This window comes from Lynx canadensis, chromosome B3 (assembly GCF_007474595.2).
Source record: "Lynx canadensis isolate LIC74 chromosome B3, mLynCan4.pri.v2, whole genome shotgun sequence".
Classification (NCBI taxonomy): Eukaryota; Metazoa; Chordata; class Mammalia; order Carnivora; family Felidae; genus Lynx; species Lynx canadensis.
This window is the reverse complement of record NC_044308.2, coordinates 143030840-143047797: the sequence shown is the minus strand read 5'-3', so window position 1 is coordinate 143047797 and position 16958 is coordinate 143030840. Positions and strand designations below refer to the sequence as shown.

General features: G+C 45.4%; 1 protein-coding gene across 1 annotated transcript in view; it reads right to left on the bottom strand.

Annotated features, from left to right (window-relative positions):
• DYNC1H1 (dynein cytoplasmic 1 heavy chain 1) overlaps positions 1–14761 on the bottom strand; it is a 76965-nt gene extending 62204 nt beyond the window's left edge. The window contains exons 1-7 of the mRNA XM_030319994.1: positions 14412–14761; positions 5786–5873; positions 3428–3601; positions 2935–3190; positions 2359–2545; positions 737–1008; positions 418–645 (exon numbers count right to left, since the gene is read on the bottom strand). Coding sequence (XP_030175854.1) covers positions 418–645; positions 737–1008; positions 2359–2545; positions 2935–3190; positions 3428–3601; positions 5786–5873; positions 14412–14667 — 1461 coding nt within the window. The 5' untranslated portion in view covers positions 14668–14761. The remainder of the gene's footprint in view (positions 1–417; positions 646–736; positions 1009–2358; positions 2546–2934; positions 3191–3427; positions 3602–5785; positions 5874–14411) is intronic.
• Between the last annotated feature and the right edge of the window lie 2197 nt (positions 14762–16958).

Sequence of the window (16958 nt, the reverse complement as noted above, 5' to 3'; positions counted from 1 at the left end):
ACCCCACGCTGGGTGTAGAGAGTACTTAAAAAATAAATTGTAAAAAATTAAAATAAATAGGTAAGTAAATCTCAGGCATATGCAATCATGATCTACATTTTGCAAATGAGGATCTGGGAAAAGGGTTAAAAAACATGTCCAAGTCATACAGCTCGTTAAACGGTGGAATTAGGATTTAAAACCCAGAAGTCTGGCTCCGGAATTCACGCATTTTGCAGGGAGGGAAGAACGGGAGGAGTAGTAAGACTGAAGGTACAGAATCCCTACATCAGCGACAGGACAGGGACAGGATGCAGAGGGAATACGCAGGCACCTGGTGCGAATCAGAGCGAGCAGAAGTTCATTAGCATTCTAAGAAAAAGAAAGAAGGGGTTCTAAAAACCACCCGTGGATGCAGTTTTAAAATGCGACGCATACCTGTGGCCTCAGGACCCTGACAATGACAGCTCTCAGCTGTTCGTGCTGGCGTCGAAATTTCCTCATCTGGTCAAGGCGAGCCTGAAGCTTCCTGTGGGCAGGGTTGATTCGCCACACCATCTTTAGATTTTCTTCCCTTTTCCTTTTGACGATGTCTCTCAGTAACACCTGAAGCTTCTCGTATTCATCATCCCAAGTCTGAAAGACTTCAAAGCATGCGACCATAACCTAGGATATAATTTTAGGAAGGAGGCTTGTTATTACAGCCGTGTTTTCATCTCGGTGCCTGAGGCTGGTTTTCTGATATATTAAAACTTACTTTTTCAAATTCCTCGTAAGCAACATGCATCAATTTTCTGGTGCCCAATACTTTGAGCAACTGAGAACTCAAGTCTCTTGAAATCGCTTCCACCAAACGCAGTGCCCTCTGAATGGGGTATTTTGTGTTTCGGATCTTTCTCAGATGGGTGAAGATGGCAACGAGAGCCTGCCTTATTTTGTCCAGCTCAGTGGCAGACAGTAAGTCGTTCAGAGGAAAATCCTTCATCAGGGGGTTATAGTCATTCACAGTCTCCAAAGCCTGTTTCAGACCTGGATTGACCAAGAAACAGTTAATGGTTTGCATGTAAGGTAACATAGGTATAATGTAATGTTCTATGTCAATCACATCTGAATTTAAAGAAAGTGATACAACGAAGAGGCTACTGCTTACAGCTTAATACTGGGTAAGGAAACTGAAATACAGCCTCACGACGGAACACTTTCATGTTGCTGAAGATTCAGTGACACCGAAACCATTTATATTTGAAAAAAAGGAACATGTTATTAACAGGATGATCCTCTGTTAATTAACGGACGGTCTCACTGTTGCTTTTTTAAGAACATCAGTCAACTCATGCATACGTTAAAGGTCGTGGGTGATTTCTTTTCTTGCTTTCTATACCATCGAAATGTTCTACGAATAACATTAAGCTTAGAAGAACTACAGTGTTATCATCCTTAGGAACACTAAAATGAAAATGTTACACCCACAGCTCAAGTGAAGGGAGTGTGTTACGGACACAGAATCACAGAAACACCTGGGTCCTAGTCTACTTTCTGACTCTTCTAACATTAAGATTTTAAAAAGAAAAAAAAAAAAAAAAGGGAAGAAGTAAAAGTTTCAGAGGTATATCTAAATATCAAGGCATAACCTTCAGCATTACTGAATGCTCAGGTAACATGTGCAATGTGACCAAAGCAACTAGAAGGTTTCTACCTAGAACCTCCTCTAACATTTCAAATGTGGGCAGCACGCCTTTTTTTGGAGGGGAAGGAAAAGAACACGACAAATACCGCAGCCCTGACTCCTTGCTCTAACATTCCCTGGTGGGCAGAGCTGGAGAGAAATGCCCAAACATGCCCGGTCATTCAAACAGTTGAGTGCCCAGAGTGTGCCAAGACAATGTCACTCACACTGCTGTCCATTCAGAAAACTAAACTCGTCTTGGCCACTTTTCAGAACAGGGAGGAAGGCTGAACAGGGAAAAGGGGCAGGTAAAAGAGGAAGAGAAAGCACCAACCAGCTCTCCTCCCACAGCCCTGTGGCCAAACAACTTCCGCTTAATGTCAACCGTCCCCCGGCCCGGATTGTCAAAAGCACACTTGACTTTATGCTAAAAAAGTACTGCTTACTCAAGAAACCAAGTAACTGAGAAGCAGGAGGGAAACTCCCAAGGCTCTCTACACTCAGGTCTAGAAATTGGCACATGTCCTCACGACATGTGGAAGGTATGTGGGAAAATTACTGTCATTACCTAGAACTGGGGGAAAAGGAGACGAGATACAAGAGAGGAAACAGGGAAGATGGTCCATTCATTGATTTTCACTGAAATTATCAGTACGGTCTCACAAAAGCCAGATTAGTCTCTTACTGATCACATCATTAGTTCCAGCGTTTACCTGTGTCAGTGTCAAAACTGACAGTGGCATGGAAACGCTTGCCATGTTTCAAGATATCCAGAGTAAGTAGGACTTCTGGGCTCTCTCGTTTCTCCTGTATGCGGTACAGTGCACGTTCCAAGTTCAACCAAAAACTGATTTCCTGCAAGGCTGTTCCTGAGGCAGGGTCTCTATCAAGTTTGGTCACCTTTAAAGATAAATAACATTCAAGAGTATTCACTATTTTTAAGTAAAAGTAGAAAAATATCATTAATTAAACTCACGCATTACAACTTAATTTTTGTATTTCAAGTAGATTTTCTTCCAACAACTGTAAGTGGCTTAACATGAAAGCAAAGGTATAAGAGACCTGAAATCAACGCTCTCTCAGGGCGAATATTTAAATAACCACACTGCACCCTGACCGTTCTACCTGGGCCAACGTTAGCCCTCGGTTGGGCATTCCCAGGACAAAGGGGAGCCCCGCTAACATCATCAGAGACTTTACCTCAATGACAAAAATGCAGGCCAGTTTCTGAGAGACATTAAAAAAAGAGTGAAGTACTTTACATAATACATCCAACACCGTGCTCTTACTTTCTGAATTTCTCGGATCCAGCGGTTAACTCCTGATTGTAATTGATTGAGAAAAGTTGGGTCTTCGACCTTATCTCCAAAGTCTGTAACTTTTGGCTTTTCTCCACGTTCGTAACACTGTTTTGCAACATTTGTAATAATGGGATGAATTGGCAGGCTGATCTCTGGAATTTCAATATTCTGCTGCAAGTGAAGGAGCCCCATTTCAAGTTCTGCAATCTTTTTTTCAACTGAGGGAGCCATTTTATCACCATCCCTAAAAAAGTTAACAAAGACTCCAAACTTAGTGTGCTGTTGGTCTCCAAAGAGACCCTATTATTTTAAGTCTGTCAAACATTAATAATATGCATCTTATTAAAGCAAGAGATTTATGTCCTTTTGGAATATTAGCCTTGCCTTCCCAAGTCCCAAATTTTACATTATCTCTCGTGGTCTCCTGAGAACACTCAGGGAAATAGGACATTCAAACCAACAAAAGAAAAATGGTTTTTACCTGTCTGCCTTGCCAGACTCTCTGATATAGGACTTAAAGAAAGGAGCCACTGCATTGCTAATGAAAGAATGCAAGGTTTCATACGGTGAGTCTTCACTGAGTGTGAGGACCCGAAGCTGAGAAGACACTGGTTTGTCTGCATCAATTACTGGAGTGCGTTTAATGAATGCCAAGCTAAAAGAAAGCAAAAGAAGAAATTAGAACGAAGAGCCTCACTCCTAAATGGTTTTGGTAACTGTCGCCCTTTCTGTATCGCACACAAATTAAAAATTCATTTGAATGTTGTAATTTAAAAATCACAGTAAGAATAGATCAGATTGTCGCTTTTCTGACACTGAAATACATTGCTTATCTTTCTTTACTCGCTTATGTGAGAACAATCGATCGAATCAAGATTAAGGTTTTGGCATGTGACCATGAAACCAGGCAAAGTCAATGTGTCCCATATGTAAGGGTTGAGTTCATAATCTTGGCCTCACGCAAACGAACCTCCGCAGCAACTGCAAGTTACAAGCCACGACATAATTAACTCTGATCTTATGCTAACTGGTACCATTCGTTTATGGCACTAAGTCACACGTCGGCTTGAATAAACAAAAGCCACCCATAGGTTAAAGTGACAAGAGGGCATTCTGGGCCGCGCACGACCTGGCCTAAACCAACTCTTCCAGTTCTATCTCGTCATGTACCCTCTTCCTCACCCAAGACACAACTGAGAACAGATGTCCCATTCTCTAAACATTATGCACCTCTGTGGCTTTGCTTAAGAAATCTACATTCAGCTGCTGAAATTCCAAGGAACCCTCAAAACCCAATTCCAGCATTACAACACTTTGGGGTCTCCCCTAACCAGAATCACTCTCTCCAATCTCCTTGTTTCATGGTATTCTGCACTTCTAAGATTTCGCCAAGCAGTACAGTCAGTTGTGTGTCTGCCAAGCCAATCTTCCTCCCAAAAGACCACAAGCTTCTTGGGAACCAAGTTTTCTCTGTATACCTACTGCCATATCTTACAGTATACCTACTGCCATATCTTACACATAACAGGTGCTCAAAGGTAGTTAAATTAATAGTTAAAAAAAATAGCATTTGAGTTTTCTGTTCCCAGGCCAGTACTTTATACGTAACACTTTATATTATTCTAAAAAGTCACTGAAGTTTCCTGCGGTGACACACTGAAAAGGAAGACGTCTTAATAACCATCCCTGCCAACAATGTACAAACCGAAATCTAATCACCACTAGTCTGTGCTTATCAAAAATGTCAATGTCACGAAAGACACAGAGTCAGATTCTGGATCAAGGAAGTTACTAGAAGGGACATTATTGAGACAATTTGAATATACACAGTACATCAAGAATACTATTGTACCCGTACTTCATGAATTTAAAACTTGTACGGAGGCTATGAATAGGAATATCCTTGTTCTTAAGACATACACTGAAGTATTTAGGAATAAAGGAGCAGGTTGTCTATAACTAACTCTCAAATGGTTCAGGAAAGAAAACAACAGTGCAAACGGGGCGATGTTAACAACTGATATCTGATGTCAACTATATATAATTCATGCAACTCTTGTAAGCTTGAAATTATTAAAAATAAAAAGGTTTAAAAAGCAAATACAGTATAAATTAAGCATTTACATATTTAAATTTGGATATGTCTACTGGAGTGTAAATTGGCACCGCTCTTCTAGAAGATTGGAAAGATCTGGTCACATGCATTAAAGATTTTAAGGACACACTGCATCTCAACCAGTAATGCTTTCTTTCTTTATACTAAGAAAAATCAGACCTCCACCTAAGAATCTTTACTAGGTGTTTACTAGTTATTTATAATAATGAAAATGCAGATATAATCTCAGAATTGTTATTATATACGTTAAATACGTTTATGGCTCAATACTAAAATGGATGCCATGACATAGCAATTAAAATAAGAATATTTTAGAGTTTATACTGACTTGGAAATCCTCTGAATTTCAATACGTGAACTCAAAGATACTGATTTAAAGAGCAGAAATCTCGAGTGTTTTTTTTTTTTTAATTTTTTTTTTCAACGTTTATTTATTTTTGGGACAGAGAGAGACAGAGCATGAACGGCGGAGGGGCAGAGAGAGAGGGAGACACAGAATCGGAAACAGGCTCCAGGCTCTGAGCCATCAGCCCAGAGCCTGACGCGGGGCTCGAACTCCTGGACTGCGAGATCGTGACCTGGCTGAAGTCGGACCCTTAACCGACTGCACCACCCAGGCACCCCTCGAGTGTTTTCTTAATGTCTTCGTCTAAGTCAGTTGAGATCTATATTCATGTCTCACAAGCTTATAATACAAGACAACAGTGTATTCACTTTACTCACCTATTGGACTTAACTCCATAATGAATGTCTATGTTGATATTATAGGAAATGAATTCTTTTTCTTCTTCGCCTTCATCACCAACATCCTCTACAAATCATAATAAATATTGTATCAATTCAAGTCACCATTACCAATTTTTAATTTATCAAAAGCTTAGAGAATGATTAGCCTCACCCTACTGCAACCTGACATTGAAACACCCACATGACTTTTTCCTTCCTCCCCATTTTTTTCCGAATCCTGACCCAGGCACTTTGCTGTGCAACCCTGGGCAAGGTAGTGAACTCCCCATACCTCTACTCCTTTTTCTGTAAGTCCAGCAGGCACTGGCGCACCTGGGGTGTTGGAGGTACCAGAGCAGGGTCTGGCCCTGGTAAGATAGCTCACCACCCCTCCCAGCAGTCTCACCCTCGCACTCCCAACACAGAAGGCGCTCTCCACTCTGTGCACTCCATTCATAACCCAACACTCACTACGTGACAGGTGTTTTATCAAATAGTTTAGGTGTCACACATCTAACCCTCATGACAACCCCGTAAGGGTTGGCATGACTATTATTACCCATGCTTTCCAAGTAAGAAATTTAAGTAAACTGCCCTCAGACACCTGTCCGGAGAATTCAGAAGTTTGTGATTCCAAACCAGGGGTCCTCCCCAGTCCACGGCCTGCCCAGTCCCTCATCAAGCCCCACCCAGGGCAAACACCCGTCAAGAAAACCATTATGAAGGAACATCCCCAGGGTCACCGAGAGGCATTCACCCAGCCTCCCCTCTGCTCAGATACCACTTTTCAGAGCCTGCTCCGGGGCTGATGTATGGATGCATCTTACTCCCCTACTGTGAGCTCTTGTGGGCAGGGGCCATGCTAGACTCGGCTCTGCAAACACTAAGCACAGCAGTCATTTTATTTTTATTTTTTGATGTATGTATGTATTTATTTTTGATAGAGAGCAAGGGAGGAGCAGAGAGAGGGAGAGAGAGAGAAAGTTTCAAGCAGGCTCCGTGCTGTCAGCATGCAGCCCAACGAGGGGCTCAGTCCCACCAACCATGAGATCATGGCCTGAGCCGAAATCAAGAGTTGATGCTCAACCAACTGAGCCACCCAGGAGGCTCATTATGCAGCGAGGCCATTTTGAAAAGTGTACTGGATGGGGGGGGGGGGTGGGAGGGCCGCCTGGGTGGCTCAGTCGGTTGAATGTCCAACTTTGGCTCAGGTCATGATCTCATGGTTCATGAGTTCAAGCCCCACATCACCTGGGCTCACTGCTGTCAGTGCAAAGCCCACTTCAGATCCTCTGTAACCCTCCTCTCTATGCCCCTCCCCTGTTAGAGCACTCTCTCTCAAAAATAAACATAAACAAACAAACAAACTTACTGGAATTCAAGCTTAATGGAATAGTCAAGATAGCTCAAGATGCATGTAAACAAAATGTCTAAATAATTTAAAAACCACAATTGAGAAACTAAAATTTGTGGGGTGCCTGGGTGGCTCAGTCAGTTGAGTGTCTGACTCTTGGTCCCTGCTCAGGCCCTGATCTCAAGGTTGGTAAGTTCGAGCCCCAGTGCGGAGCCTGCTTGCGATTCTGTCTCTCCCTTTCTCTCTGTTCCTCCCCTTCTCTCGGCCTCAAAATAAATAAACTTAAAAAAAAGAAAACTTAAAACTTGTAAGAATTAGAAATAATCCAAACCTCTAGATCTAGTACTAATGCACTCATTGCCTAAATGCTCCAGGTGAATTATCTTTGCAGCCACACGGAACTGCCTAAGCAAATGCCAAGGACAGGGAATGTGTGGAGTAGCGGCATCAGCAAAGTTACTACCTAAGGATTAACATGATGTATGCAGTTCACCTTTACTTTGAAGTCGTGATGTAATAGCAAAGGCAGCAGAGTTAGCTAAGTGATCTTAGAAAAGTCATGTTTCTTCCTCTGGGTTTCTTTTTTTTATTAAAAAAATTGTTTTTAACGTTTATTTGTTTTCTGAGAGACAGAGCATGAGCATGAGCTGGGGAGGGGACAGAGAGAGAGGGGGAGTCACAGATTCCGAAGCAGGCTCCAGGCTCTGAGCTGTCAGCACAGAGCCCAACGCGGGGCTTGAACTCACAAACCGTGAGATCATGACCTGAGCTGAAGTCGGATGCTTAATCGACCGAGCCACCCAGGCGCCCCTCTTCCTCTGGGTTTCAAATTCAACATGTAAAATGGGCAGAGTAGGGGGTGGAAATATGTGAAGGGGATTAAGAGTACACTTATTATAAACACAGAATAAGGCACAGAATTGCTGAATCACTGTATCGTACACCTGGTAACACTGTACGTTAACTACACTGGAACTGAAATGTAGAACAGTAAAAAATAAATGCAACGGACAGCAGAAGGGGGAGGGTGGGGTATTAGGAGGTCTATACAGGTTCTTTAAGCACCAAAAACTGAAAATCTGGGTATACAGGGTCTGAGCAAAAACTGTTTACTTCATTAGCTTTAAGGTGAAACAAATACAAAGTTTATATTAGAAAATAAAAAATATTAGCATATCTGTCAAGAAGACAATAACTTCCAAAACATTACTTTTAGTATAATTTTAGGAAGGGAGAGGAGGTGGCAAAACAGTCTTGTACGCCAGGTAATTCCTAGCTGTTTTTTAAACCTGACTAACTTAGGGGGAAAAAAAAAGAAACTAAACAAATCAATCTGGTTTAACTACCAAAATATGGATATACCACAAGATAGGATAGATCATACTGCCTGAAACCAACCACACATATGATTGCCATCTCTAAAATCCAACCCATGAAACAGAGCATAAGTAGATACTCTCAAACTAAAATAATTGTCAGGGTGGTAGGATTATGAAATATTTCCTCTCTCAATTTTTTGAACGCTGTTCTAGGATTTATATAAAATACATATCATCAAAATAGCATTCCAACAATATCTAGAAAATAAAAGTAATATTCAAAAATCAAAGGAAATCACTGACATAACTAAACACGCAACTTTGAATAATTTCTTTCTCCGATACAAGATTCACATCTATACAAAATAAAATCACACAGAAAACGTGTCAGCTGGATGCAGCATCTGGCCACACTGCCTGTACTTCCAAACGCAGACAGGGTTAAAGGAAGCGGGCACCACGCCAGGCGATGAGTCACGGCCCAGCTCCGCCACGACACTGCTGGGAACGCCCAGCTCCCAGCCCCACACCAGGGCTACCGCAATGCGACAGAACCCCGCCTGAGCTCAGGAAGGCACGCCCAAAGACCCCGTCCTCACACAAGGGTATCCGATAGGCACCCTCTACTGCTTTGTTAAAACCCTGACTTCTCTTGATGATAATAATTTATGGAAATCATAGAAGACATTTTGGATTCGTTTTTTAATGCTTATTCTCCATAGAGATCAAATGCCCGATTCTTAGTAGAAAGAACTTATATCATTGTTTAATAAACTGCCAACAAATAATTAACCTTTTTGCCTCCCTGTAAATTATTACATCTTCCAAATAATAATAGTTTGACACTCTACCTCTGCCGAAACATTTTTAAAAATTGTTCAGACGAGGAGAGCAAGATCATGGATAGTTAATTCTTAACAACAAAGAAGCTATTAATCCTGCTATATTTAGAAGCTTACATACAAACATAATCTGCATATTTTAGCAGGCAATACTGCTTTCAGTAAAGTTTGAATCAGTTTCCTAATGCCGGAGAAGTTACTGGTTAATACACGATGGCCCAACACTGTACTGCCTGCTAATGCGTTCCAAGAATCAAAGTACCAATACAGAAGTGCTGAGCTTTGCTACATGAGTTCCTTTGCTACAAGCTATATTAGTACATATTTAGTGACCTGTGCACGTGTCTCGGGTTAACTTCTGAGTCGTAGAGATGTTTAAAACATCAATTAGCACTAATCTGTGTATATTTCTACTGAAAGACTGGTTTAATGCAGTTCAAACCAAGAGTGATTTGTATCATTACACTGTGATTAGGTGAGCATTATGTCTCATTTAACGAATATAAAAAGACGTGCACTCGATTATCTTAAGACTCACCCTTCCTCTCCTAGGGGGACCGGGTATGTTTCACAAAGGAAAAGGAGCACAGCAAACTGGTAAAGGGACAGGCGAGGCTGCCCCAGTCCATGGGTCCGTGGTCACTCCCTCAATTCTCCCTGCCCTCCCACCTTCCCCCAGCCACAGGGCAAGCCTCGTCCCATCCAGCAGAGGCAGCGGCTGTTTTCCTTGGCTCAAACTACCAGGCTACTTGTTACATGTTCCTGGTTCTGCTATCTTTCATCTTCTTTTCCTCTTAACATCCATAACATACAAGCACCACATTATTTGGATTGATCACTATCACACGTTCTCCCCCTTTTCTCTCACATGTTTGCTTCAGCTCCCCCTTTCCAGTGGCTGATGCTTTTTCCTGTCACCTCAACATCCATCACCCCTTCGTCCTCCTTCTCAGAGGCTGTGACTTCTTTGCCACGACCACCCCACGCTCTGGTGGGAGGCTCAGGGCATGGTGGGAAAGTCTGAGTTTTCTCTCGAACCTGAAGACTTCCATTCAGAACACCGTTAGAAATGTAAAGGGAGGGGAACTGACTGGGTGGCTCAGTCGGTCGGGGGTCCTGAGTCTTGGTTTTGGCTCAGGTCATGATCTCGTGGCTTCTGGGTTCAAGTCCTGCATCAGGCTCTGCGCTGACAGTGTGGTGCCTGCTCGGGATTCTCATTCTCTCTCTCCCCCTCTCTCTGCCCCTCCCCTGCACGCTCTCTGTCTCTTTCAAAATAAAATAAAAAAGAATAAACAAAAACTGAAATGTGAAGGGAGGGGCGGATCCCACATAACACTCCATGATGCTGGCAAACAGACTTTCCCTCCATCTTTACTTTTTAAGAAGAAGTGATGACGGTTTGTCCCCATGCTGCACATGATGTCATTTCCTATGCTACACTGCATTCAAACTTATCTTGGCTGCAGACTGGTTTGTCCTACAAAGGGTGCACACCTACAGCGTGACAGCACAGGACAGCAGGAACCCAGGATGAGGGACAAGACAGCGTCATGTCCCAGAAAATCCTTTCTGTTAATTTCTTAACCATTTTACTTTACCATTTGGAGGAATAAGCAAAGGCCAGAAATGAATACTTTTTAGCCATCATTTCTTCATCCTTTAGGGAAATTAAGTCCACAGAAAAATAATTTTTAAAATCCGCAAGAACATTCCCCATGAAAACCTTCCACACTGCCGTATCTCTAAGAAGATGAGTACTGCAAAAAGTTCCAGCTTTCTTTCACATTCTTGTTCCTAGCCATCTCCGCACTAACGAAGATGTAAAACCCCTAAGTTACGTCTTTTAGGATAAACTGGAACCCCAACCTTAGGAGCAGTGACCAAAGGCAGTCACTGTTCTCAGTCTTAAAGCTCCAAGGCTAAGACACCTGAGTGTAAAAAAAACCCAAAACCCACAGCACCAGATCCGAGCCTGGCCACCAACAAGCTGGAGCCCGCAGACAATCCTGGCACCACCAGCTGCAGGCTGAAGCGTCCCTCACCTGCTTCTACCTTTACCACCCAACCAAAAACGCACTTCGGGTGAAAACTGCTACAGAACATCATTAAACCTATAAAATGCCTATCAAGTGATGAGCACCTTTCTGGCTCTAATTTTATCAGTACGCTAAGGAAGAAAACAATTTCCTACAGGCCAGGAATTACCGACAAGAGGTTTCTGTTTTTCGGATCAGGAGCTGTAATTTGATATTCCTCTTCCCACCAACCCTCCAATCCTTTCGCAGCAAAATAAACTGCTAAATTCACAACCTTTATTCTACACCTTAAGGAATACTGTACTCCAGCAGAAAAGTTTATAGCTAGCTGGGGTAGTTAAAAAAATAGATATCTTCATATAAAAATGCTTCTGGAGCGCCTGGGTGGCTCAGTCGGTTAAGCGTCTAACTTCGGCTCAGGTCATGATCTCAGGGTTTGGGAGCTCCACCCGCATCAGGCTCTGCACTGACATTTTGGAACCTGCCTGGGATTCTGTCTCTCCCCCTCTCTCTGCTCTTCCTCCACTCACGCATGTGTTCTCTCTCTCTCTAAAAAAAAAAAAAAAAAAAAAAAAAAAAAAAAAAAAAAAAACCATAAAAAAAAATAAATAAAAATAAATGCGTCTATATTCAATTACAAGTGTTTGGAAAATTCTTTCTATAAAAAGGGGGAATAAAAAAAGGGAATAATGAAAGCAATTTCCCTGTTCACTACATCAGGACTTCATTCTTGTTGATGGTCTTTACTCAGTTTAAACAATTCAGATCTGTTTTCCACACTATAAAGCAAACCTACTTTTTCACTGCAACTAAGTACTGGATGCTCACATTTGATTAAATGTACAAAGGCTGATGCTAACTCAAAAATCACCCGGAAGACAGCCCTCCTTATCAAGTTCCCCGGGTCTGTACTGATGTCTAAATACCTTATGCTAGTTTAGTCAGGATGCTAATAAGACTGATGGGACCATATACTCTCCCTTTAAATTTTTTAAGTGAAAAATAAATTAGAGACAGGTTGAATTATTGGAAGTATTTTTTATTTTTATACATACAGTAATGAGGTAGGAGTTCAATTTCAGACACCCTCATTCCTTAGTCAACGCTGAAAAGTGCAAGTCATTATGGAGCCAAGATTTGGATGCTTGGACTGAAATATGAAAATATGCCATCGAGAAAACAGATGATCTGCACACGAAAGCATACTACAGAAATAGGGCTTCCCAATAATTTTAGCAAAGTTTGGTTCCAACGTTTGAGAAAAGCCAATCTAGAAGCAAAAACTATTTTTTTTCCATAAAAAGAAATGGAGACCCAACGTAGAAATCACCAATTTTCATACATAAACTGTGCAATGAAAATAGGATCAAGGATTGGTCAAGGTCAAACTACTCAAAATACAGTAATTTAACACAAATTAAGACACACTTTAATAAAATAATGTATATTCATTGAAAAATGACCACAAGGACAGATTCCAAAATGCTGACAGTGGTTATATCTGGGTCGAAGGACTCCGGGTGATTTTTTCTTTATCTGTACACTTTAAATTTTCTATCATGACTAAATACACACTCTTCCTGAAAAAGAGTAGGTGGGTGAATTTTTTTTTTTTTTTAACACTAGTGGTTTCCATGCTGGAAACATAACCCTAAACATAACAGAAAACCCTAAACAACATTAATAGTCTAAAAATACCACCGAATGGCTCCTCTGCTTTGAACACTCCACGTGAATCTAAAACATATTCTTTCACACTCTCTGACCCTCCCACCCTCCCACCCAAGCAGAAGCTACAATGAAGCCTCTCTCGAGTACCCAGAATAGACTTTGAAAGAAACAAACTATCAGAAATAAACATTAGCATGGGCGTTGGGGGGGGGGGAGGGGGGGAGGTGGGGAGACAGGTAGCGAGTTCTGTTCTTGACAGACCCGGACAGAGGGTCTTGGGACAGTACAGAGCCGCCCGGCAAACATCTTCACACGGTGGCCAGCCCCTCAGTACCAAGGTTAAACGTACCCGGACACCCCCGAGTTCCCAGACGGGCGGCGCCACACCCAAACTGTGCCGCCAGATCTTAGGGGTCCTAGTGAGTCCAGAAACTCTCCCTGAAGACAAGCTCGATTCTCAAGATGAACCTAGCCGCCTTTGGGAAGGTCCCTATTTGAGGAGACTGCTGGAATGTGCAAGCCTTTTGCTCCCTGTCCCCAAGTGAGTCTCTCTTTAAAAAAAAAAACCTGCAAACTAGACTCAAATGTTACAGGGTCATTAAGGATCACCTAAGTATTACAGTGACCTAAGGGTGTGATTAGAGAGACCCAGCAGTGTCCTGGCCACCGAGATGCTGAGTCTAGTCCAGGCAGGGGAGTCAGCTGGTGACTTTGGGCGCGTCACTTCGCCTGAGCCTGTTTGCTGGCGTGTGAAATGGGGCAATACGCCCAGGCGGCAGGGACGCTGTGCGGACCGAGAGGCAGCCCTGGGAGCGCGCATCCACCCTGAACAGGGATGCTCCGCGCCGGGCCCGGGCCGGCCCTGTCACTGCGTGGGCCTCAGCATCTGGCTCCGACAGGGCAGGGCCGGGACGCCCGCCCGCCAGGGCTTCCCCCCCCCCCCCCCCCCAGCTCCGACCCCTACCCCCAGGCTGCGCACGGCTCCACGGGTCTGCCCCTGACACATCCCTCCCGAGGCCGGCCTGGCGCGGCCACAAATCGAAACCGAAAAGCTCATGTGACATTGGAGGCCGGGATGCGGCCTCCGCCCGCGCTCAGCCCGGGAGACGCTGTCTCCACCCAACTCGGCCATCTTGAGGCCCGAGCAGACAAAGCGATCCCATTGTTTTGGGTGACGGCTAGACAGGGAGCACCCTCGTCGTTCCCCGCGACCCGGAAGGGGGCACCCCCGCCACTCCCGCCTGGCAGGGGGTGTGGCGCCGGCCTCGCCGGGCGGCCTCTGGGCCCCATCCCGCGGGGCGTCTGCAGCCCCGAGGCCGCTCCCGCCCCGGCCGCGACCCTCCCCCCGGACCCCGACCCTGGCCCCCCCCCCCCCCCGGGCCCCAACGCCCGGCCCCGCACCTTTGAGCGTGGAGCGCTCCACCAGGACAGTGTGGACCTGCGGGTCGGACAGGAACTTGCGCATCTGCTCCAGGGCGCTCTTCTCCTCCAGCGCCGCCTCGAGCGCGGCCGGCGCCTCGCCGCCATCCTCCAGCAGCAGAGGCACCAGCTTGCGCAGGTGCTTCTGCAGCACCGACACGTCGGCCACGTTTTGCACGGCCGACACCTCCAGGCCGGCTGAGCCGTCCTCGCCGCCGCCGCCGCCCGGCTCTGACATGGCGCCGCGCTCGGGACCCGCAGGGAGCGCTGGGCAGGCGGCCGCAGCTCCACACGAGAGGGAGCGCCGAGCCGGCGAGCGAGAGAAAGGGGCACCGGAACCCGACCGTCCGCTAGCCGCGGCCGACTGAGGGGAGCGGACGCCGGCTCCGCCCTAAAGGCCGCCGCCCGCCGGTCCGCCCCGCCCGCGACCCGCCGCCTCAGCCACTAGCGCCCGCTCGCCGCCCCGGCGTCACGACGTTGCGCATGCGCGCGGGCGGGCCCCGGCGACGACGCCGCGCAGCCTTCTGGGATCTGTAGTCCTCATGCTGGGCGCGTCCCGCGTTTCCCGCATCGCAGACCCTGAAGATGGGAACTTGGCTTGCCTCGTGGGCGGCGGTATGGGGTGGTCAGGGACTGTATCTCTCTTGTTCGGTGCTGTGGCCGAACAGCACAGAGCCTGAGACACTACATAAATATTGAGTAAATGGTGTTAATGACGAGAGCTAACTTTTTTTTTTTGAGCAGTTAGCCTGTGATCGACATTGCTCTAAGCATTTAACCTATGTCCTCGCGTTGAACGGATGAATGACTACAATGTGTTAAGTGCTAAAATACTGTCATGACATATGTGTTGTTAGATCTGCACGGAGAGAGGGAGAACGTTTTCAGAGGGGCACGAGACGAGGGGCGTGCCACATTGCTAGGCTGGAAAGGGGCGGTTGGGAAGGGGATATTCCCCGCAGAGGAACTAGCCTCTACAAAGACAGAGGAGCCTGAATGAAGGTTGCGCCTGGAGCCCTGGCTGCAGAGGCAATGTAAGGTAAAGCCAGGAGATGACATCTGAACGATGGGATAAAGCCAAGCTGGTATGGGTCCTGGCTGCTAATAACAGAATAATTCCCCCCCAGGATGCTGTGATGACCTATGTGACAGCATCTATGTAGAACAGAGCTGCTCTGCTAGCAGCGAGGCAGGACTGTCATTCCATGGGACTCAGCATCTGGGTCCTCATAAGGCAGGGGCTGAGATGCCTGCCGGCTAAAGCTCCCCCCCAACTCGCATCCACCTGGATCTCCTCCCTTACACGGAGATGACAAGGGCCAGAGTCCAGGCTGCCCACTCTCTTGGTTTAGAGATGACAGTTTCTTTTAAGGAGCATTAATTGGCCTTTGAAAGTTCAAACTCATAACTTGCTTCTTAAATTGGGTGGAGGAAGGGAAGCCAAAGGTGTTATTTTTATATCCGAGTGCACAGTCACAGAGCTGAATCCTGATTGGTAGGATGATGATAGGATGATTTGATTCCCCCAAATCATCTTTGGAAAACTGGGAAACATACAATATGCTTATCCTTGCTCAATTACCCAATGCCAAGCCCCAGAGGCTGCTGGAACATGGAAACTAATCAGATGATTCTTGTCTCTAAGGAGCTCATGGAAGAGGGGACAGAGCAGTGCCCCATCCTCCTGCCCTCCATCAGTCTACCCTTGTGTGATATGCCCACACAGATTTAGATAACTTTCCAAGAAAAATACAAAACAACTAACTGCAACGAGTTTGTTCTGTGATCATAATGGTAACGAATAATAATAATGTCACCAACAGCTAACACTGAATGCTCGCTCAATGCTAAGCACTCTGCTGAGCACCCGCACCCCCACCCCTATGTCCTTTGGGGTAGGAACAGGAATGAAGAGGGAAATATGTTAGGTGCAGGTTAGCGAACTCTGAAATGACCACACACCACCTGAGACCCAGAAATCCAGCAGCGACCTGGCAGACAGAGCGAGGCTGCTTGCAGCGTGCATGGTGAGTCAGCACCATTCAAAAGACCCCAGGAGACGCAGCCACTTGGGCATCCGAGAAACTCAAACATCTGCAGCCTGGCCCAGAGCCAGGGCAATGGAGCAGTGGGCTTCAGATTTGCAGATAGGTTGAAAATTAAAAGTGTTTGTTATTTCCAAGAGGATGGAAATTGCAAGACTCTGAAAAAAGATTCATACATTGACCCAAAGTGCTGGCATTTCTGTTTTATAAAGATGTTTGCTGTGTTTAATATGTAATAAGAATGGTCAATGTTGATTGAGTGCTTACTGTACCCAGGGGCTAAGCACTCTAAATTCCTTAACCCCTGGGCCACCCCCAGGGCTGCAAGGGGAGGAGATTTCTTGTAACCATGCCCTTTTGGCCTGCTGGCACCGGACTCTGCCCCACCCCACCGCCCCCACCAAATTCCAAGCCGCCCTTGGATTGGCGGCGGGGGTCCTCCCCCCAAGCCTGGCTTCTCCCACCACTTGCTCCCTTAGGCGGC